The 22,670-nt window shown below is 42.9% G+C and overlaps 2 protein-coding genes across 2 annotated transcripts; one reads left to right on the forward strand and one right to left on the reverse strand.

Annotated features, from left to right (window-relative positions):
• Window positions 1–1,359: 1,359 nt before the first annotated feature.
• LOC122843320 lies at window positions 1,360–3,625 on the reverse strand. The gene is made up of 2 exons (XM_044137984.1): window positions 2,991–3,625; window positions 1,360–2,345 (listed from the first exon to the last, which is right to left on the reverse strand). The coding sequence occupies exons 1-2, from the start codon at window positions 3,490–3,492 to the stop codon at window positions 2,170–2,172; spliced, it is 678 nt and encodes a 225-aa protein (XP_043993919.1). The 5' UTR covers window positions 3,493–3,625; the 3' UTR covers window positions 1,360–2,169.
• Window positions 3,626–13,317: 9,692 nt separating this feature from the next.
• Window positions 13,318–17,473, forward strand: irx1b (iroquois homeobox 1b). The gene is made up of 5 exons (XM_044138293.1): window positions 13,318–13,875; window positions 14,998–15,243; window positions 15,568–16,300; window positions 16,850–16,910; window positions 17,385–17,473. The coding sequence occupies exons 1-5, from the start codon at window positions 13,636–13,638 to the stop codon at window positions 17,431–17,433; spliced, it is 1,329 nt and encodes a 442-aa protein (XP_043994228.1). The 5' UTR covers window positions 13,318–13,635; the 3' UTR covers window positions 17,434–17,473.
• Window positions 17,474–22,670: the final 5,197 nt, after the last annotated feature.

The following is a 22,670-nucleotide window of genomic DNA, read 5'->3' on the forward strand; positions in this document are numbered from 1 at the left end:
ACAGCTTGCCATGTGCAGCGGCGAATGAAAGGCATAATGGAGCTAACGGATGGGCAGCCTTTATTAATGCTTGGACCATGGTAATATTATCGCAGCGCGCTAATAAACGCATTCTGCTCCAAGGATGGCCCCAGAGGCGGCAAGCTACGGCAAAGGGAAATATTTCATAAAATGTAGAGGATTCGGACTGAGGAAAATAGGAAGGCCACTTTCCGGCAACCATTTAGCTTTTAAAGCCCCCAAAACCAGAGGACGGGCAGCGTCCGTGGAGAACTGAAGCGAGTCGGTCGAGAGAATGACGCGTGGCGGGGTTGCGGTCTGTGAGACTTGGGCGTGAGCCGCATTGGCGGGGGCCTGCAGTCTGACAGACTTGTTAGGCGCGAGCCGCGTGGACAGGGACCTGCAGTCTGTGAGGCTTGGGCGTGAGCCGCGTTGGCGGGGGCCTGCAGTCTGATAGACTTGTTAGGCGCGAGCCGCGTGGACAGGGACCTGCAGTCTGTGAGGCTTGGGCGTGAGCAGCATTGGCGGGGCCTGCGGTGTGATAGACTTGTTAGGCGTGAGTCAATGGACAGGGACCTGCAGTCTGTGAGGCTTTGGCGTGAGCAGCGTTGGCGGGGGCCTGCTGTGTGATAGACTTGTTAGGGCGTGAGTCACAGGACAGGGACCTGCAGTCTGTGAGACTTGGGCGTGAGCTGTGTTGGCGGGGCCTGCAGTCTGATAGACTTGTTAGGCGCGAGTCAAGGTGGACAGGGACCTACAGTCTGTGAGGCTTAGGCGTGAGCAGCGCATGGGGCCTGCGGTGTGATAGACTTGTTAGGCGCGAGCCGCGTGGACAGGGACCTACAGTCTGTGAGGCTTGGGCGTGAGCAGCGTTGGCGGGGGCCTGCGGTGTGATAGACTTGTTAGGCGTGAGCCGCGTGGACAGGGACCTGCAGTCTGTGAGACTTGGGCGTGAGCTGTGTTGGCGGGGGCCTGCAGTCTGATAGACTTGTTAGGCGCGAGCCGCGTGGACAGGGACCTGCAGTCTGTGAGGCTTGGGCGTGAGCAGCGTTGGCGGGGGCCTGCAGTGTGATAGACTTGTTAGGCGTGAGCCGCGTGGACAGGGACCTGCAGTCTGTGAGACTTGGGCGTGAGCTGTGTTGGCGGGGGCCTGCAGTCTGATAGACTTGTTAGGCGCGAGCCGCGTGGACAGGGACCTGCAGACTGTGCGACTTGATGGCCGTAAGCTGTGTTGTCTCCCCACGGAACAGCCCTGCGCCTGATTACTCTTCTGTGAGGAACACATCCTACCTTCACACATACAACGTGACAACGAGAGCCCTTAAAGTGTCTCCACCGCTGCAGGTTTGAAGAGGAAAGCCTGGGTTACGTTTGCAACCGACAGGGAGGGACAAGCGATAACAGTTTTAGGTAAACGGCCACATGCCAGGGAAGTTAGATCTTTGTAAGCTTTATCGCAGGTGACGTGTGTTGCCACAAGGTTAATTTCGCTGATTTCACTCGTGTGTTTGAGGAGGAAAACAAAAACTCCCACAGCGCTCCGATGTAAAGATGTAAAACAAAAAGATTTATTCCACAGTTACTTGTGTTATCCTTTACATGAGCAGTCAAATCTTAAATAACCTCCACAGAACGAACTACGGTTAAAAAACTGTGCGGCTCTGTCGATTCTCACTGCAGCGACCTCGCCTTTTTCCCCCTCTATAACACCAGGCTCCTCACCTCTTTTGCATAAATTTCAAAGTGGCCAATGAAGTTATAAGGCATACAAACTTAAAATAAAACACTTAAAACATTATGAATTAAGCTACATACAATATAATAATACTTCCTAAACCTCAACAAATTCTTTTATTAAATCACTGATTAAACGAATACGTTTTTTTTTTTTTTTTTTGTTTTTTTTTGGTAACTGAATATTTTCTACATAAACTTGGCCTCCACACGACGGTTAGACTTGGTGATAAGCCATCAGGCTATCAAGGACGACGCTTGTTTATGCGAGTGCGCTTTGTGGTTCATTGCGAATAGCTCCAGCAGAGATTACGTAGCAATTGTGACAAACGTGAGAGATCGTGCATTTATCAAAACGCTGGCTAGTCGTATCCTGACGCGTGTGTTGGACTGCGACTGTGCAGATGGCACGGACCTCTTAGAGCGCATGCCTGCTTATTCGCTGCGTGAGTGCCTCCTTGAGAGGAGTCGGAACCAATGAATGAGGAGGAAAGGAAGCCGTCGGTGCGGGTGGTATTGCCACAAGTGAATGACTTGAAAGAGAACGCTCGTGCAGTTCGGATTGCTGTGCAGGTGAAACTGACTGTTAGAGGGTTGAGGTTGACGCAGGCGACTGGGACTACGTGGCTGAAGGTCCTTTGACCCTGATCAAAAGAAGTGTGGAACTAGGCGAGAGCGGCAGGTCCAACGTTTTTTTTTTTTTTTTTCTCTCCCCTAATAAAAGATGAATTTGAAAATAAAAGATTGCACCAAACTCGTTTGTTTTTGTTTGTTTTCGGTGCGTTTTATGTGTAGCTTTAAAAGAATCCTCTCCATTAGTGAAAAGAGCTTAAAGAAATATAGTGCTGTGATTAGGAGACCAGCGGCAGCTGGGCTGGAGGGCAGAATGTGCTGAGATACAGACTGGGACTTCTGACAGAATTTGGAGCGAGCTAAGCAACGGAGGAAAGAGAGGGCTACGGCGGCCTGAGCGGGGAAATAACGGAATGAGGTTGACAAAAGCGTCCGCCATTAAATGGCGGGGCCGAGGGAACCTCGGCTCTTCTAACTAATTGAGCTAGTCGAGACCTTGGAGATGCCAACTGACCAGCAATAGGAGGCGAAATAAACTTGAATTAAAGGTACTGGTGCGCTGACGGTGACATGATGCGTATGAAAATGAGCGAATCAGGAGTGGGTACGTCTTACCTAGACAACGCCCGATGGGCGTAACGAAGTTCCCGGTTGATGAGGCTGAAGGGTCAGCTGCGAGCTGAGATACGCGGAGGTGAGCGTAGCGGTCTGATTTCGGTTTTCTCCTGGAGGTGGACTGGTAGAGAAGATGGGCAACGGATCGAGTCCATGATGGGACGAGGAGGAAGAGCCGACGTGCGTCAATGGAGCCACGGCGGATCGTGGAGACAACCAGCGCTTGGCTGCAGGTTGACAGCGCCAGTGAGCCGTAGCAACTGACGATGGTGAGCCGGAACGGGGAACCAGGCGGATGCCAGAGGACGCCTGCGTCATCAATGAGGGGAAGACATCAATGGAGGCCGAATGCAGGCTTGATAGGGTGGTTAGATCGGTGAGGAATGACTGGGAGTCGACAGGAGCGCAGCCGGCAGGTGAGGGACACTCCCTGTATCTGGTTCTGAAAGAGGGCGAAGATGATCGGAAGGTGCTTCTGCGAGCTGAATTAGGGACTGAAGGACCGGGAATGCTGGCGGACGGGAGGCAGCTGACTAGCTGACTGAATGTGGGAGAGGTTGAAAAGCGCATACGTAGAGTCGAAGCACGGCTGACGAGCAAGAAGATCCGGGGAAGCTTGTCCTTTGAAGGGATCCGTGAACGACGATTGGCTGAAGCGGTGCGGCGCACCTGTCCTGATTGGCTGCGGCGGGAGCGTGGTGAGTGTCTGATGTGTGACGGCTGTGTTTTGTCTCCCAGCTTGAATTTTCGCCTAGGCTTCATTTCCCATTCAGTGAGCACATTTTTAAGGTTCTTGACCTGAAAGTCAGACCTACCTCATGGTGGGGTGGAGATGCATTCAATGAGCGTAGGGTTTTATAAGGAAGTTGACAGAGCTTATGAGCAGGATGCTCACCCAGCAGCATATCTGTGCAGTTATTGCAGGTCATTTTATATGTTTGCCTAAGTGTGAGGAGTTTATCCTGGAAGAGTGGAGATATTGGTGTGGAGGATATGAATATTGTGAAAATGGTGTGTGTGGGCTTTAATAATTAAGACAGATTATCTTTTCGGCTGAATTTTTATAATTTTTTTTTTTTTTTTGCTTGTTAAAAATTTCTGCAAAATAATGTTCTTTCAGTTTTTAACAAAAACTGTAAACACAGTGTCTTGAATTCATATCATTCATGAACTCCTATATATTTTGGGAATAATTTCATTATTTAACTCCGTCTATCTTGCCATCAATACATATTTTTTTGGTCTCATTAAACGTCTGCATTTATCTCCAGACGATTACTCTTACGAGGAGCTTCTGGAGGAAATTGGCTGCACCGGATTTCATTTTGGGCATTGGCATAAAGAGAAACAAATAAACATTGAATTCTTCTGTGAGTTAATGTTATTGAAAAAGCTGTTTCAACTGTTAAATAGCTAAACAATGACCGTCCACTTTGTCGTCTTTCAATCCAGTTTCCATGCTCAACGCATCAAAGCTGACAGAAATCACATGAGGGGTTCCCCAGGGATCCATCCTGGGGCCCCTCTTGTTTAAAATCTACAGGCTCCTGCTAGTCCAGATAATAAGGAATAAGATTAATGATCATACATGACTATAAGTTTATCTTTCATCAAATTGATAACTGCATCAACCTCTTCGCAGGTAAAGTCTGACAGCTGCAGCTGCTCACTAAAACTAGAACAATAGAGCACATCACTGAGTTCCTTTACATCAAGCCATTAGTTTAGAGTTTCCTTCGATTGATTACAACGGGAGCATCATAAAGTGTCGTCAGTCTTTCAACCCGTCATTGTTTTCGCTCTCTTTGTCCCGTCAATGTAATGTTTCTTTTGCTTTTTGTTGATATAGCTTCCTTCTAATCATGTAAAACACTTTGAATTGCCTTGTTGCGAAAAATGTGCTAAACAAATAATCTTGTCTTGTTTTTCTTTTTGCCTTATAGTAAAAGCAAGTGTGTCTTCCTACAGCTTTTATGCTTCATCTTACTTTACTTTAAGCATCTCAGTGATTCTGGAAAAAAAAAAAAAGCTAACTAGCACTTTTGCCATCAGCATTCACTCAGAAAGTGTTGCTGGAAAGATCACAATGCCTAGACATACCTCTCAGTGTACGTGACCGTGAGCAGTTTGAATCTTGTGGATTTTTTAACAGTTTTGATCAGGATAGGGAAATGTTTCAATCTGTACATGATCCCTGGGATTATGTTTATGATACACAGAGTTAGCATAGTTTCTGGAGGCTTGAGAGAGAGAGAGGGAGATGGATGGATGGATGGATGGATGGATGGATGGATGGATGGATGGATGGATGGATGGATGGATGGGTGGGTGGGTGGATGGATGGATGGATGGATGGATGGATGGATGGAGGGATGGATGGATGGATGGATGGATGGATGGATGGGTGGGTGGGTGGATGGATGGATGGATGGATGGATGGGTGGGTGGGTGGGTGGATAGCTAGCTTTTGGATATTCCCTCCTGGACATTTTGTCAGACAGAAAGAATCTTACAATAAAATATAGAAAACGTTACTAAATATTTTAAAATAAATAACATTTTTTAAAAATCATTTATAGTTTTTTTCAGTTCTTTAATTTTCACAACAAAAAAATAACCAAGGTCAAGAAACGTACACATTTTTGCCATTCCCTCCAGAAGTTCAGCTATTGCCGATAACACACACTCAAATACACAAGACATGCTAAAGTCGGAGATTCTTTGGGGTAGACATTAAAGAGGCTTCTGCCACAGCAAGATGAAAGACAATCCCAGACCTTCATCATCAACCTCTTCACCTGCAGTTCTGGAGGTGGGGGTTAAGTCCGGTTACAGACACGGGGACCCAATTGATCTGACCTCTGACCTCTCGCTCTGATGGTAAGGGTGGCTCTGGGTCAGACCTGTAAGGGATACCCTCTTCATCCTCCCAGCTCAGAGATGGGGGCCCATCGCCCAGCCGAGATCCAGCGGTCCCCAGGGTCCGCCTACCACAAGCGTCACATTCACGTGTTCGATAACTGCAACTTTTCCCAAGGGCGGCTTGCTCTCCCTCTCAGTTAGGAATCTTTTTTTAAGACTACAAAGCAAATTCTGTATGGAGAAACGACGGATAAATGTACTCACCATTTAGTAGGTGCTCTGAGCCCCTTGCTGACTCCCCCGGATTTGATGATCCAGTGTTTTCCCCGGTGAAGACTGAGCTGATCCCTCTCTCTCATTCAAGGACTTGTTAGGGATTTTTAATGGAGAGGGCTGCGTAATGCCACTTTCTTTGAGGTATCCATTGAAGTCAGCACCATTGCATTAAGCTCACTGGTCTTCCTAAGGGCACCTTTTCATCACAAGCCACACACACACACACTCTTATCCCTCACACTCCCCTCTTTCAAGTTGAAGTATTGTCTTTAACAGCATTATAACGGTATCATTCCGCTCCCACCGTGAGCAACAAAGACACGAAACGCCAAATCCTAGAACACAGCAATCTTTGTGTGTGTGTGTGTGTGTGTGTGTGTGTGCTCTTTAAAGCAATGCTAATGGGGACTAAGAAGCATTAAAGTGACCCCTACTGTAACAAAAGAGTTAATAATCCGTTTAGAAAACAATCAGATCCCCTGGCCATGAGAATAGACCCCCGCTAAGTCTTTCTGTGGCAAAAAGGAGGAGTGAATCCACCATTTTTTTCCCTCTCTCTGTCTCTCTCTCTCTCTCTAATCACCAATCTTGTTCAACATTGCTTGTTTTTTATTGCGCTCTCAATTGTTGGGGACGATGGAGCGCTTTTTAACGGCAGCTCTCGTCCAAAGTTGGCGGATAAAACGGAGAGCGTGGAACGGTGTTGGCGTTTCGGAGAGGGACGCAGCTCGCCGGAGGTCGTGGGTTTGTTATCCGCCCTCATTCACTGTAAATGAGCCCCACCGGACTTCCAAAGGAGCTGCTAACAAACAAACGCCGGCTCGCCCGTTAATTGCTAATGACGGCCTCTTTGTCCCATTTCCTCCCCCCACCCCTGGGTCAAAATGTTCAACCAGAAGAATCCGTCCGCCAGCAAAGTGGCTTTTCAGGTCGCTGTGATGTAACAGGTGATTTGAGGTCATTGAGAAATGTTAGCTAGCCACAGGATCTGCATTTCTATTGGGCGTATGATTGTAGAATTAGTCATTTCGACAATAAATTTGCTTAATAGAAACACGGCGATAGAAAAAAAAAAACAAACCCTCTTTTGTTGTCGATACGTTTTGTCTGTATTAAAATTGATAAATCTTGCAAAACCGCAATGGAAACACTTTTTGTTATATTGCTCAACTGACATAATCAACAAGTGGCCATCGCCACTGGCACAAAAAACAAAGAAGACGACAGGAAGTAGTTGGAGGATCATGGCGCGGAATATTTTTTAGTGACTTATCGCGTGAACGAACTTATTCATGCATGATTTTAAGTGCATTTCTTATTTAATGGAAACAGCACAACGATGAAATTGTGGGGTTTTCTTCTACAAAATTAGCAAAATATTCACAAAGTTTTGCTCACATTTATAACAGGAACGCAGCGACAGCAAAAGAGTAAGAAGGATCTCCGCTGATGCGTTACTTGAGGCTGACAGGCTTATCTGGCATGTGATCCATCTGTTTTAACATCAGGTCAGAGCTGAATCTATCACTGCTTATCTCTGCTGTCAAGTAGGTGAGGACTGGTAAAAACCCCTCCTGCAGGTCGTACTCGTTTCCTGCTAGCTTCACTCTGCTGCATCCTGGAAACCGATTACAAGAATGTAGTTTGGCAGAGGGGTGGGGGTTGTTTATTTTTAAAACAACATACACTGATGAATGCTAATGTCTAAAAAAGTCATTTGAAGTTGTCAGCTCAAGAAGAATTGCAATGATATTCCATATTTTTGTTCATGATGTAATATTTGGTGACTCGGTTCGACTGGAGACTAAATTTGCAACACTTATTTCATTTTCAGATGCTGGGGTTGTCTTTTAAACTGCACTGTGTCAAACGATCCAAAAACTTTGAAAACACACTTTTCAGACAGGTATACATATGCTTTTAAATTAGAAAGAAAATCTCCTTCCACTTCTCAATAGCTCAGTACTTTGAATTAGTCTATGAAATTGAGTCCAAATAAAATACATTTAGCTGTGTAATTGTAGAGTGGGAAAACGTTAACACTTTTGTAAGATAAAGTACTGTTATCTTTTCCAGCATCTTACTGTAAAAATCTTTCAAGTGTGGACACAAGTGTATAAATTACAATGCTCACCCTCTTAAACCAATTATTGCCATAAACTGCTTCCCATTTTGCTGAACTTTCTGTCGCATCATATGTATTCACCTTTGGTCATCCTATTTATAAAACTTTAAATTATCAATATGTAGCAAAATCAGACGCCAAAACCTAACTTACTTTGCTGTTTGCGAGCCTGACACTAGCTGCCAACGAGAAGGAGATATGGTCGTCTTAATGGTTAGCATTAGCTTATGAATTTAGAACTAGTTTCTGCTAGTTATTTTATCTGGTTAGTGGTTTTAGTGTTAACTTTTTTATATGTCGAGTGTTAGCTTCAGCTAATTTTTGTAAGTGCTTAGCAGTTTAGCTTTGGCTTCAACTAATTTTATGATGTGTTTAACGTTAGCTTCAGCTAAAAAGAATTTGTGTTGAGCATTAGCTTCAGCTTGTTTTTTATGTACTTAGCAGCTAAGCTTTAACTTTAGCTATTTTTTATGTGTTAAGTGTTAGCTTGAGCTAATTTTTATGTCCTTAGCAGTTTAGCTTTCACTTCAGCTAATTTTATGTGTTTAGCATCAGCCTCAGCTAAATTTATTATGCGCTGAGCATTAGCTTCAGCTCATTTTCTCATTTAATGTCAGCTTCCTGTGGGGGTTTTTTAAGGCGTAGCGGTTTGGTGTTAGCTTGAGCTCATTTTTTGTGTTTAGCAGTTTAGAATTAGGACATTTTGATTTGACACAAAGTATTCCTCTATGATAAACGTGGACAAATTTCGTGCAGAAAAATCACTTGATGACCATGGCAAGTGATGCTCATCTTGAATTTTTCAGAGGCTAACACCCCCCCCCCATTCAAAAAAACAAATCAATTCCCTGGAAACTTCTGCACCATGCAAGGTTCTTGTATCACTATGTGAAAGATTTTGCTCAAATAATAGAGCCAACCTAACTGTAGCTAAATAAAGTTAGCACACACTGTAAAACTCTGCTATACCAGCCAGAGAGAGAGAGAAAACGTGTCAGTTTCATGATATTTTGTGGTGCGGGGTGTCTTCATTTACCTCAGTGCAAATTGCCCAGGAGGAACTGGATTGTGGGACTTTATTTGAAGGGCTTTTCTACGGTAAGTTATTCCTTTGTCTGGGCCGAGCTAATAGCAGGGAATTGGATTCAAATAGAGTCAAGCTGCCTCCAGAGATCCCCCAATCCACCGTCACTGTTTAAAAAAAAACAAAAAAAAAAAAAAAAAACAGGTCTGAGGCCAGTCTAAATATTTGGTAGTCTTAGCAGGTTCATGTTAAAAGACACACACACACACACACACACACACACACACGCACACACGCAAACACACGCGGTGAATGCACAAACAGGCCGAGGCTGTGAAGTTGAATGGCATAGCTCAAAGCTTTCCTCCCCCTACCTCTTTCTCTCTCTCTTTCTCTCTCTCTAAGCCGCCAAACCATTCTCCCCCTTTCTCCAGCTCAGAGGAATTCATTAACTGCCTCTCCACAGAGACACTATGGAAATCAGGCAGCTACAAAGGCGGGGAGGGGAGCGAGGAGGGAGGGGCGGCGGTGGTGGTGAATGGGGGGGGAGCTATATTATCCTATTAGATGGTGGATATGTCTCGTTTCCCTCCCCTGTCATGAGAAAAACATTAATTTTAAGTGAGCGGGGAGGCAGAGAGAGAGAGAGAGAGGGGATGGGTGAGGAAGAGGAGGGGAGGGTAACGGTGAGGGTCTTTAACATTGCTCTTTTATCGAGCTGAAATGGAGAGTCCCCTGGCTCCATTTACCTTGGCAATGAGGATCGAGCCGCCCTCCATGAATGCCATTTAAAATGCCATGGAGATTAAGCATCCTCTTTCCCTCTCTCTCTCTCTGTGTTTCTCTCAAACACACACACACACACACACACACACACACACACACACACACATATATATATATATATATATATATATATGTATATATAGCGGTGGTGGCAGTGCTCATCATTGTGTGTGTTTAGGGAAAAAAAAAAACAGCTTTGAGATTCATGAGTAAAGCCCCTCTAGGTGCCAGCGTCGAAGAGGGAGAGGAAACGGGAGGAAGAAGACACAGAAGAGCGGACCGTCACTTAGCCAGAGTGGGTTTTAAGCACTGTAATTAAATCATTAAACACACAAACACACACACACACACCCCTCATCCCTCTCTCTCTCTCTCTCTTTCTCTCCCTCGCTCCTTCTCAGCTCAGCCAAGCTCATCAGAGGCTCAGAGTGTGAAATGATGAATCTGTATTTATGGGGATGGAGTAATTACACAGCTAACCTCTGAGGGAGCCCAGGAGGGCCACGGGGCCTCTGAGCAGGGTGCAGGGTGCTCGACCTCATTAGCACCGCCCGAGTGTGAGTGTGACGGAGTGTGTGGGCACGAGGAGAGTGTGTGTGTGTGTGTGTTTTAACGGATCAAACAGATCCTGTTGTGATAGCTGAGTCGCCTCAATGAGGAAACAACCTGTCTTTTTCCCCCCCCTGATTCTCCAAACGTCACTTTTTACTTTATGTATTTATTTATTTTTTTATCCGGACCATCAGATTGTTCCTGCTCTTAGCAGAGCCGGCCTGAGGCATAAGCATGCTTTGCGAGAACTTACGGCACAATGCTAAAACGGAATATTTTTGTTTTAAGTGATTTAGAAAACTTTAACTGTTTAACAAAGTTCCAGATCTAATCAAAAATCGGCTACGTTCAGAAACACGTTGGTGATTTTTGTTGCTCGTGTTGAAAAACGTTTCAAACAACCATGAGGTGCTTCAAACACTGCTTTTGTTGTTTATTAGCCACATACATACAATAAACCAGGGGTGGGCAATCCTGGTCCTCGAGGTCCGGTGTCCTGCAACTCTTAGATGTCTCCCTGGTCCAACACACCTGAATTCTACAGCTGAATCACCTCCTGAGAACAGTCAGGTTCTCCAGAGTCCTGCTAATGACCTCATTATTTGACTCAGGTGTGTTGAAGTAGAGATGCATTAAAAAGTTGCAGGAGACCGGCCCTCGAGGCCTGGAGTTGGAGTTACCCTGCAATAAACAGTTCAATAAAAAAAAAAAAAAGTAACATTTCAGGATTCAGGCAGTAAACAAGAGACATTTTAATGCTAATTAATTTTTTGTGTTGTTATTTTCGAGGCTGAGAAAGAAGATCAACAAGATTTAGTCATTTTTCATGTGGACAAAAAAAACAACTTTAACACATTCAACCCAATTTAATCCAAAAAATGAATAGAATGGAGTAAACACGGGCTGGCTACCAATGTCGAGCCATTACAGGCTTTTAAAAAGTTGTTTCTGCACTACTAAACCGGCTGAAACAAGATTACTACATTTACCTTGTTTACACCAAACACACCTTTCTGTTTGGAACTATTTCTACACAGTCACGATGTGGATACTGTCAGACTTGGAGGCTAAGGAGAAAGTCTTTTAATGGAAAAATTAACAAAAAGAAACTTGAAATGTACGACAGAGGAAAACACTGGGAAAGGAGAAACATGAAAGACGGACGGTGAAACTGGCGGCGAACAAACCAGAAAGCTTCAGTACACTGAGGGAGGGGAGAGAGAGGCATAGCAACCAGAGGGGCTAATCAGAGGCAAGTGGAGGCAGCGGGGGAAGAGAGCAGGAGGAGGGAAATCAGGAGATGTGGAGCAGCTGGGAAGGGAAGCACACTGTTAAATTGAGAAAGGAAGAAATATTGAAAATTGGCTAAAATAGTGAGATCTAAGCAAATGAATAATAAAATAACGATCAAAACAGAAACACAAATGAAGCTTCTAACACTGAAGGATCGCAACAAAAACCGAAATAGCTCCACTATCATGTTTTATAAAACTACAGATGCAAAACTGGTGACTTTTCAGTAACTCCAGGTTAGCTAGCATTACCAGGTGACATCTGTCTTACTCTACACAGTAAGCAGTTTATAATAACTTCTTAAACTTAGAGATGCAATAAATAATCAGCAAATGAACAAAATACTTGGATATTTAACCAGTCCGAAACTTAAAAATCCGTTATTTTCACGACCAGTGAATGCAACATGCTAATCAGTAAGCCATCAACTCTTCAGTGCAGCTGTTGTTAACAAGTGAAGACAACTCAAAGTTACCTTAGTGATATTGAAAACAGCTACATTAAAGGAGGTTGGTTCAAAACCATAATACTAATAATAATAATAATAATAATAATAATAATAATAATAATAATAATAATAATAATAATAATAATAATAATAAATAATAATAATAAAAAATATGTTCAATGGATCTTATAATTGTACATTATCACCTTCCTAAAATGATGACCTAAGTCATTTTTTACCAAAACATTTTTTTGAAAAGTATTTTTTTTAAATAAAAGAAACAAAAACCCCTTCTTAAAAGATGAATTAGGGAAGAAAAAAAGTGACTTAGGCCATTATTTTAGAAAGGTGTCAACATGCAACAATCAATATGTCAGACCAAATATGATATTATGCCTTCATGGGTTAGCTGGAAATGGGCCCCCAAATAAATGTCTGCTCAGGGCCTCATACAGCCTTTGACCGGCCCTGTTTATCATTTTTCTCTCCACAGTCCTCCCTGTCTCTCTACCATCTGGTATCCTCTTCCATCTCTGACATTACCTTCAGCATTCTTTATCTTTCCCCTGAAAACACGATGCTCCACTGACTCCTGACTATAATCACGGGACTTCCCTTGGGGACCTGACCGAGGACTGATGCCAGCGGGCCGATCTACGTGGCAATAATGTCCCCGAAAACCCTTCAAAAATATCTTCCAAAATGATATTTTTTAAAAACTTTACAAAAAAGAAAAGATAATTACGAATATTAATAATAATAATGATCCATCCAGGCATATATATATATATATATATATATATATATATATATATATATATATATATATATATATATATATATATATATATATATATACGCACACACATATCACACATGCGCTCTGCTGAAATTAAATCACACACTTCGACGCATACTCGCCAACACACTCACACATACGCGCGACCTGGGCTAACCAATGCACTAATCGCCTGCCCCGGGCATAGGAGGAGCTTGGTGCTTAAGTAGGCTGCCAATCAGTCCGTCAGCTCCACATCCACAAAGCTCCCGCGGCCAGACGCTCGCATCACTCCGCTCTCGAGGTGCCAAACTGCGGCTCTGACATTAGCTACTCCGTGGCGGCGGAGAGGAGGAGAGAGAGGAGACGCTTGGCAGTTTCTGAAATAAAGGGGGCATCTTTAGGTTTAGACAGCAACCCCCCACCCTCCCTCCTCCTCCTCCCCTCTTTTTTTTCCATCTGAGGATTCCTACTTTCTTTTTTTCTTTTCTTTTTTCTTGCTGTATTCCTCTTTTGACTTTTGTGGAGCTCTGTACCGCACGGACTTTTTTCCCCCCTCTTCCCCGGACATGTCTTTCCCACAGCTGGGGTTCCCCCAGTTCCTCAGTGCCTCACATGAGGTGTACGGGAGCGAGCGGCCGGCCTCGGCCACCCGGGACGGAAGCACGGAGGGCGCGGTGAGCTCCTCCGCTACGGCCGCGGCTGTCGGCTCTATGCTGGGGATGTACGGAAGCCCGTGGGCGGCTCCGAACTACAGTGCCTTTCTGCCGTACAGCGGAGCGGCGGACCTCGCCCTCATATCCCAGATGGTAAGAGCTGCTACTTTAGGCGCTCAGGTGTTATAAGACAGCTCCATGCGCAGACCGTGTTCCCCCCCCTTTCTGCGCATTTAAACGTGTAGAAGGTAAACTTTTCACTGAAAAAAACTGCCGTTTCTGCAAAACTCCGGTATTGTAAGTTAAGTTTAATTTCTTCTTAGCTCCCGTTATTTGTTTGTATGCGGAGTAATTTTAAAATCAGATTTTTTTTAACTAATACGTGTCAATTTTGATAGACTTTTTTTTCAAAATATTGGAAATTTGTCTGACAGTGTTGTACGTTCAAAAAAAATTAATTCTACAAAAAATATTTTTATTTTGTCACTTCAAAAACATACCTGCGCATATTAAAAAAGAAAAAAAATCTACAGTCTATATAATAGTACTAGTTGTTTGGAGTAAAACTATATTATTTTGTTTTTAATTTGAAAGGAAGTAAAATTATATCCGAAACAACAACAATTATTTCTGGAGTTAATTTTGGTAAGGCAGTATTTAATACACTGGTTAAAATAACTGTTGCAATTTATCCAGTAAACTTAACCAACATTTTGCTAACATAATTTCTGCAGTTTAACAAAAAATAAAAGAGGGTAAATTCAGTAAACTATTATAAATAAGTATATGAGTTACACTCTAAAAAAATGTGTTGAGGTCATTTCTGCTCATCCAGTTTGCTCAACATTTCCTCTAATGTTGTAAAGAAACTTTAAATCTATTCTAACCAACTTTTCCCCTGATACGTGTCATTTACCGGCAGGACATTCAGTTTGCTCAGAAGTTTGACTTTAGCATTAGCGCTAAACTTTTTTTTTCTTTGCTAAACTTTTAAAGCTCGATACGAAGTAAAATTCTGGTCTTATTTAGTGAGGTAATTTATTCATAATAAAGCTAATATAAACATATCAGCCTCACTCTTCACTTTTGGGTTTAACAAACAATTATAATCGAAATTGTAAACATTGTTTAACATCAAGAACTGGTACACTTTAATAAGATTTAAAGTGGCACTAATATTTAATCCATTCCAAAAACAGAAAGAAAACAAAATCCCGTTTTACAGTGTAGACGTCATTCAACAAGTTGCCTTCCTCTCCCCGGCGCTATTCCCAGAGCTCCCAGTACGAACTGAAGGACGGCCCGGGCTCCCACCCAGCGGCCTCGCTGCCCGTCCACCCCGCTCAGGGCTTCTACCCGTACGGCCAGTACCCTTACGGGGACCCGTCCCGGGCCAAGACGGCCACCAGGGAGACCACCAGCACCCTGAAGGCCTGGCTGCAGGAGCACCAGAAGAACCCGTACCCCACCAAGGGGGAGAAGATCATGCTGGCCATCATCACCAGGATGACGCTCACACAGGTTGGCAGCAGCAGCAGCGACTTCTGATGCACGATCATGTTTTTTGCATTAAGGTGAAACAGGATACGATTTAGCAAAATCCCTTTTTTAAAATAATATATGTGTCATATAAGCTAGTTTTTTATTCATTATTATAGAAATTATGAGATAATTAAAATGACTGCAGTGTTTTAAAAAGAGAGAGAGAAAAAGTTTGGAGTTGATTTCTGCTCTCTAAGCCAGCAGTAAAAAACAAAAAAACAAATAAAATGTAACTCTTAAAGAACAGCGTGCGGGTTCTCATATATTTAAGAAGATTTAAAGATGTTTTCTCTCCTCTCCCAGGTCTCCACGTGGTTCGCGAACGCTCGCAGGCGCCTGAAGAAGGAGAACAAGGTGACCTGGGGCCGCAGCGCCGAGGACCGGGACGGCCGCATCTTCAGCAGCGACAACGAGGACGAGCACGGCAAGACCGGCAGCGACGAGGAGGAGGAAGAAGAGGAGATCGATTTGGAAACTGTCGACATCGAGAGGCCGGAGGAGCAGCGAGCTGGGGAGCCCGGCTCCGGGAAGGGACAGGGGGAAGCGGGCCTCTCCGTCAGGGAGCAGGCCTCCACGGAGAGCGGGAGGACGCAGTCGGCGGAGGCCGGAGACAAGCTCGCGGCGGAGCGTTCGCCGAGCATACCGGAGTGCCAGAGAGCGCCGCAGAGCAAACCGAAAATCTGGTCTTTGGCGGAGACCGCCACGGCCCCCGACAGCGGCTCGCACAAATCTACTCCCCCCGCGGCCTTTGCGCAACAGGCGGCTTTGGCTTCCGCCGGCCACCCGGCCTTGCTGCCGGGTCACGGAATATACACTTGTCAGATCGGCAAGCTGCACAACTGGGCCAACGCGGCTCTGATTAACGCCAACTCTATTCTGAACATGCGGTCGCTGCTGGGCGGCGCGCCGCCCGGACACCTGCCGCTGCACGGAGCGGCGCCAGCGCCCGCCGCCGCGGCGGCCGGGGCCGGGACGTCGGACTCGGAGGATGACAGCGACGTGGAGTCATCGGGAAGCTTCAGCCCAAAAAGAGATGGTAGCCATGTTATTTCCCTTAACCATTATCTGTCCGTGACTTTTTAACAGCACGTGGCCACCTTTCTAAAAATAATTAAGTAACTTCACTTTTCGCAAAAAAAAAAAAAAAACAAACAAAACAAAAAAAACCCCAGAAAATTTAGGCCATTATTTTGTGGCGACATTCAATTTCAATTTTATTTACATAGCGCCACTTCACAGCAAATGTCTCAACTCACGGGACATAAAAGTAATTTAAATTCAATCATGCATACATTCCATTTGATCCCAGTTACAGAACAGTGCAGGAAGCTCCATTAATTATTAACAGCAGTTTAAAAAGTTTCTGTCTATGGAAACCAAGCAGATTGCATGGAGTATTCACTGAACACACCAAAAAAAAAAAAAGAAAAAGAAATCTGAGGCCATCCAGAAACAAGAACATAGACCAAAATTAATTTGTTATGCCATAAAAAAAATATTGCTATAAATATGTCTAAACAGTTAACATTTAAGCAGATATTGGTTCTGGATAAGATCTGATCTGATTTCTTTTTTCTTTTTGCAGACGAGGACAGCGAGCGCAGACCCGATTCCCTGAAGTCTCCCTTTCAGCTCATCACTGACAGGTGATCATTCCCGACGCGTTATGATTGTGATACCATCAGCTCTAATTCTGTGAGGCTGCTGCTAAATGAAGCTCAGAGCAGAGGTAAACAGCGTCACGTGCGAGCGGGCAGCAGGCGCATAAATCATGCGATTTAGCACTTAAACGCCTCACCAGGCAGCAGAGCAAGATATCAGTCCTCCTGCTTCCCCCCCTGCTCCGCTTTATCGCCACCTAATGTCATTTAAATAATGTGCCACTATTTATTCAGACGCCCCACCACAGACCAGCCCCTTCTCCACCCCTCTGCGATTGAGGCTAATGTGTGAGATGGCAACATCAGCAATGAAGTGGAGAGAGACACAAAACCCGTTTATTTAATTTCCATAAGCAGAGGCTGATATTAAAACAACGCGTGCGTGAATGACACTTTTGCTCCTCTTTTTTACTGTCATTATTTTTAATAACTCGTCTGTTTTTGGTTCCCTCTCCTCAGACCTCACCATGGAACGACGCCACAGCGAGTTCTGACGACGACGTTATGAGAAGACGAAGCAAAAAAAAAAAAAAAAAAACTTTCTATAAGAAAAAAAAGGGGGAAGAGAGAGAAAGAAGCAGAAAAGGAATAATTTTATTTAATGGAGAACAGTTAAATGAAGGCTATTTTTCTGAAAGCTTGACCAGTTATAGTGTTAGCGTCCACATGCAAAAGAGATGTCAGAGATTTGCTTGTTTTGTTTTTTTCTCCTTTTATGTGTTTTTTCTATTTGTTCCTTCTGCTCTTCTGTTGTGAATGGAAAAAAAAGAAAACCCTTGGAGATTTGTAAATACACATTATGAATTTGTCTTTAAAGAGTATATTTTTTTGGGACCTAAATAAATGTCAGTATAAGCGTTTATTATTGAAAACCGCTCCACTTTTTTTGTTAGTGTTTTTAGAGGAAATCTGACTAGCATGTGTAAAACTAACACGGTTGCAAAAACTTTCAAACCAAAAATGTATAAAAATTTTATTTTTTCCCCTTAAAACAGAAAAAAAACCCACATTTGTTTGTTCTGGTCTTAAAATAAGATAAGATATTGTTTATCACATTTTCTTCTGTAAATTGACAAAGATACATAAGAAACACCTGTTAGAATCAGTTGCCATGGTAGCATGTAATGCTCTTTTCTGCTGCTGCTTATGGAGTGACATACCTGCAACCATCTGATATTAGCTGGTTAGCTATTGAGGCAGATCCAGGCTGACTAAATGACATGCCAATTGGAACCAGTCAACATTTACATTATGAGGCCCATATGGGCAGAAAATGGTCTGAAAAATGTTGTGTGGGACCCATGCAGTTACCAAGTGTGTTAAAATTTAAAGTCTTTTTCTTATTACACTAATGAGACCCAGATAGGAACTACCGGGTACCCAATGAGGTTTGTTTTGACGTCCATCTTGTGCCCAGTCCACCCATCCAGTCATGAAAAATGCCCATATGGGGCCCATAGACTCATACTGTCAACTCTATTTTTAAACCAGAGGGCGATTAATATGAGACATATTTGGTATAGGAGCGTTCTTTTAGCCAGCTGACAAGATGGGGGCGTTTAGGACGATGTTAGTCTATCCTCCATTCAAAGCTGTTGGGGTTTATCTCTTAAAACATAAACACTTGCAATTTTCAGATAAGAATCCAAAATAAAAAATTGTAGCCTCCCTTTGGCTAATTGACTGCAGTATACTGTAACATTTGAGGCAGGGGTAGCACTGTATGATGGCCAGTAAAACGATACAAGAACAGGTAAATGTGGATTACCTCGAGAGTTCTCGTAGTTTGTTCTCGACTTGGGTTGAGGGCAGAACTCTTGTAATGTGTTGCCTGATTTCGTCAGAGATTTTAAATGTGCAGGAACATCTAGGGAGACCAATGATGATTTCCCAGGTATTCTGCGCTTTACTTTTACTGAAGTACAAAATGTTTTGGCTGCAAAGAACTTTGTTCTTGTTCTCGTCACGTCCAGGCAGTGAACAAACTTCTCTGTTTTTCGGTGAAGTTTGTGCAGGACCGTATTGCATTCTCTCTCACGTTCTCTGGCATCTCGTGACAGAAACGTTAAACCGTAGCAAAGATTTGACTGAAACAGAAATTCAGCGGTTGTGAAGCTAACCTCTTGAACTTTCCAGTATGTCAGCTAGTTTTAAAGCAGAGAGACGGTTGATGCGTCTTTAAACATCAGGCCATGACTGTGTGCATTTTCCATAACTTTAAATATTTCGAAAGAGACAAAAATTTGTCCTTTTTAGTGACGGAGACGTTGAGCAGCCAAGTTTTGGTCAGCAACAGGTGGGGGAGCACACATCACTACGGCATTTCCTCAGACATTTCATCACAAGACCTTGAGGCGCGTCGTTCTTGGTGCAGTTGTTGCGTGTGCGGATGGGAAAACGGCCAATGGCACTAGACCAGAGCAACCACTTTGAGGTCGCAGTCTCGGTACAGTTCCAAACAGTTTGTTTACGGAGTGAATGTGATCCAACAAAGCTACCAGGTTGTGTGACGCAAGCTTGATCCAAACGCCTTCTTGTAGCCAGATTTGTGTTGCATTGTGGGATGCTGTAGAGTAAACATACAAATAGGAAAAGGCTATGAAGCGTTTGTGATGGTACACTGAAGTAGTGACCAGAAACGCACTGAAGATATGATTAAACTCTCCTTTGTTTCCTACAGAATCTACTTCCTGTATCTACACATCTGAGTTGGGTAATAACTACAGTTACATTTACTTGAGTTTCTTTTTTGTGGAAATTTTTTTTTATTTTTAGGTATATTTTGTTCTGGATACTCTACCCACTGTAACTGCACTGATGAAGAACAAACTCGTTTTAACCAAAAGTGTAAATTTTTTGCTAAACATTTCTAAGTTTTATAGTGAATGAAATTGATTTGACCCGATTTTGTCATTCATATGAATTATTTTCATTTTGGCTTTTAAAATAACAAAATTTCCACGTAACTTTACATCTTGATCCCTCTGATGATGTCATTTTAAAATGAAGCGATCGATGTTTTGATCAGTTACTCAGTACTTGAGTAGACTTTTTACTAAATACTGTTTTACTCTTACTTGAGTCATTTCTTGGAAGGCTGCTTCCTACTTTTACTTGAGTAAAACTACGTTGAAGTATTGATACTCTGACTTGAGTAAAATTCCTGGAGGTTTTCTCACTGTGAGTAACTTCACTGGATGAAGAAAAAACTCATTTCAACCAAAACGTCGCCGGACACAGTCACACATCTGAAGTTTTTGTTAAAGTTTCATAGGTTTTCTATTAATTTGGAGAAATGTTCCTTTTGCCTGCTATTGTTACTTTTGCAATTATGCTGTTTATATGAATTACTTTGATTTTGTCCTTTCAAATACTAAAATTTCCACCCAAATTCATATTTTGGTCCATCTGCTGACGTAATCTCTAAATATTAAATGATCAGTTACTCAGTACTTGAGTTGACTTCTTACCAAATATGTTTTTTTTCTCTACTATTTACTTTTACTTGAGTGACAATACGTTGAAGCATCGTTATTCTGGAGTACAATTTCTGGGTAATCCACCCACCTCTTCATCTGACCAATGAACAGACTGAATTATTATTATTGTCTTAAAACTTTGTTGTCACAGGAGATACCTGTTTCGATTTAGGGTCATTTCACATAAACATAACGTTATTACACAAAAGAATCTCCTAAAATGGATCCTATTGACTGTGTCTTCTTCACCATCATCTTCTTCCCTCGGCTCAGCACCTTGGAACTGACTGCAGACTCTGCGGAAATCAGAAATTGAAGATTTCTGGGACCTTGTGAACCTTGCCGCACCGTGCGCTCACAAGGCCGGGCCTCGGTTCTTTAATGTGGGATTATAACCCCCTCGGTGTCTCCGCTGCCGCCTCTGAAATATGGATCAGACGACCGGGAAAAGGCCAGCAGCCGGTATGGGGGCGGCAGCCCCACGAGGGGGAGGGGGCCGGGGTTTGTGTGGCATCCTTGTGATGGTCAAAGGCCCAAAGAGAGGAGGCTCAGAGTGAAAGAGGCTGGACGGTGGGGGGTCTTAGGGCTGTTAATGGTGAGTGTTTCTCAAAGCTGTACCCCCACTCCCTCCACCACCACCACCTCATCCACCCTGTGCTTGGTTTAGAAACATATCAGCGTTTGAGGCTCTTAGGTTCAGCTTTTATTGTGGACAGTCCGCTGTAAACGTAGAAATAGTTTTGGGTTTTTCCATTATGGTTTAGTTTTATTTCATTGTGACTTTTTGTTTATCTAAACCATTTAGCTTTAATTTGTTTTTGCTAGTTTCTATTAGTAAAATATTTAGTTTCAGTTTAGTTTTTATTAGTTGTAGTGGTCTTAGTTCTTTCTTACTTTGGTGCAGAATTGAAAAAGGTGAAAGTATTCAATTATTGTTGAACAAAAACTGGCTCCGGTATCTTATTCCAACTTTTACCGTTGCCGTTTTGATGACTAGCGTAAAAGCTGCAAGGAGGATTATAAAGAGTTGGAATTTGCTGATAGCTGACATGAACTGCTAGTGTGAGGGAAAAAGTTCATTTCACATCAGTTCAAAAGGCTAATAAACAGATTCATGAACACAAAAATATAGGATAGTATATTTATAATTTCAATATGTTTTAGTTAGTTTAAAGAATGAACAATATAGTTCCAGTTAGTTATAGTTTTCCCATTAACAACAGTTTTGAATATTTCAAGTTTTTTTTTTTTCTCAATTTCAGTTTTTTGTGATTTCATTAGTTATAACTAACTATCATAACCTTGTAAGTAACTGATCATGCGTTTAGTCAGGTTTACGTTAAGATGAAGTACAATGTGTGGAAAAAAGACAGAATCAAGAATAAAATAATTTTACCTGTGGATTAACATCTGGTTCAGATGGATTAACATCTGGTTCGGATGGATTAACATCTGGTTCGGATGGATTAACATCTGGTTCAGCTCCCGCTGATGAGTGCCCAGTGGAGGGTTTGTTCTGATGGATCTGGCTAAACTGGGCAAGTTTCAGGAACATGGAAAACATCGAACAGAGACAAAGTACCAGAACTACTAGATTTATGGACCCAGACGGGCGACTCACTGCTGCCACCCGACTCTCAACGTAGAGCAGAACGGAGCCCTGAGGATTCCCGTCTGCCTGAATCCGCAGGTTGGACTCGTAAACGTTATATAAAAAAACATTTCAAACAGCAGGGTAGTAAATTTATCAGAATATCATACTTTTTAAATCTAAAATTTATATCTGAGACGGTCACATTTTAGAAACAACACAAGTGGCGAAGAGAAGTTGTCCATTTGGAAAATTGGAAACATTAAATATAACGTAGAAAGACAAGGTGATGCTGACCTTATCTCTGTTTTTGTAGAATTAGACGAGACAAAACCTCCACAGCTGTTTAGGAAAAGTATTCACAGCCCTTATTTTATATTTTCACATTTTGCCACATTACATCTTAAAACGTATTTTATTGGGACTTTATGTGATGTGTTCTGGTTATATATATTATGTATTTATTTAGCCAAACTCTCTTTGCAGAAATAGCTCCAGCTCGGTTAGATTGGATGGAGTAAAGAGCAATCTCTAGTCTTTTAACAAGTTATTAGTTTCCTTGAGGGTGTTACTTTTACTAGGCCATTTTAGCATATAAAAATGCTCTGATCTGAATTAATTTATTGTGGCTGCATGTTTAGGATTGTCACCCTGCTAAAAGGAAGTGGCATGTGA

This window comes from Gambusia affinis, linkage group LG14 (assembly GCF_019740435.1).
Source record: "Gambusia affinis linkage group LG14, SWU_Gaff_1.0, whole genome shotgun sequence".
Classification (NCBI taxonomy): Eukaryota; Metazoa; Chordata; class Actinopteri; order Cyprinodontiformes; family Poeciliidae; genus Gambusia; species Gambusia affinis.

Excerpts from the sequence above, each read along its gene's own strand:
- LOC122843320 (XM_044137984.1), bottom strand. The coding sequence starts at position 3,492 with ATGCGCTTTTCAACCTCTCCCACATTCAGTCAGCTAGTCAGCTGCCTC. Across the intron at positions 2,346-2,990 it reads TACGCTCACCTCCGCGTATC|GCCTGCGTCAACCTCAACCC; the intron begins TCAGCTCGCAGC and ends GTAGTCCCAGTC.
- irx1b (XM_044138293.1), top strand. The coding sequence starts at position 13,636 with ATGTCTTTCCCACAGCTGGGGTTCCCCCAGTTCCTCAGTGCCTCACAT. Across the intron at positions 13,876-14,997 it reads TCGCCCTCATATCCCAGATG|AGCTCCCAGTACGAACTGAA; the intron begins GTAAGAGCTGCT and ends CGCTATTCCCAG. Across the intron at positions 16,911-17,384 it reads TTTCAGCTCATCACTGACAG|ACCTCACCATGGAACGACGC; the intron begins GTGATCATTCCC and ends CCCTCTCCTCAG.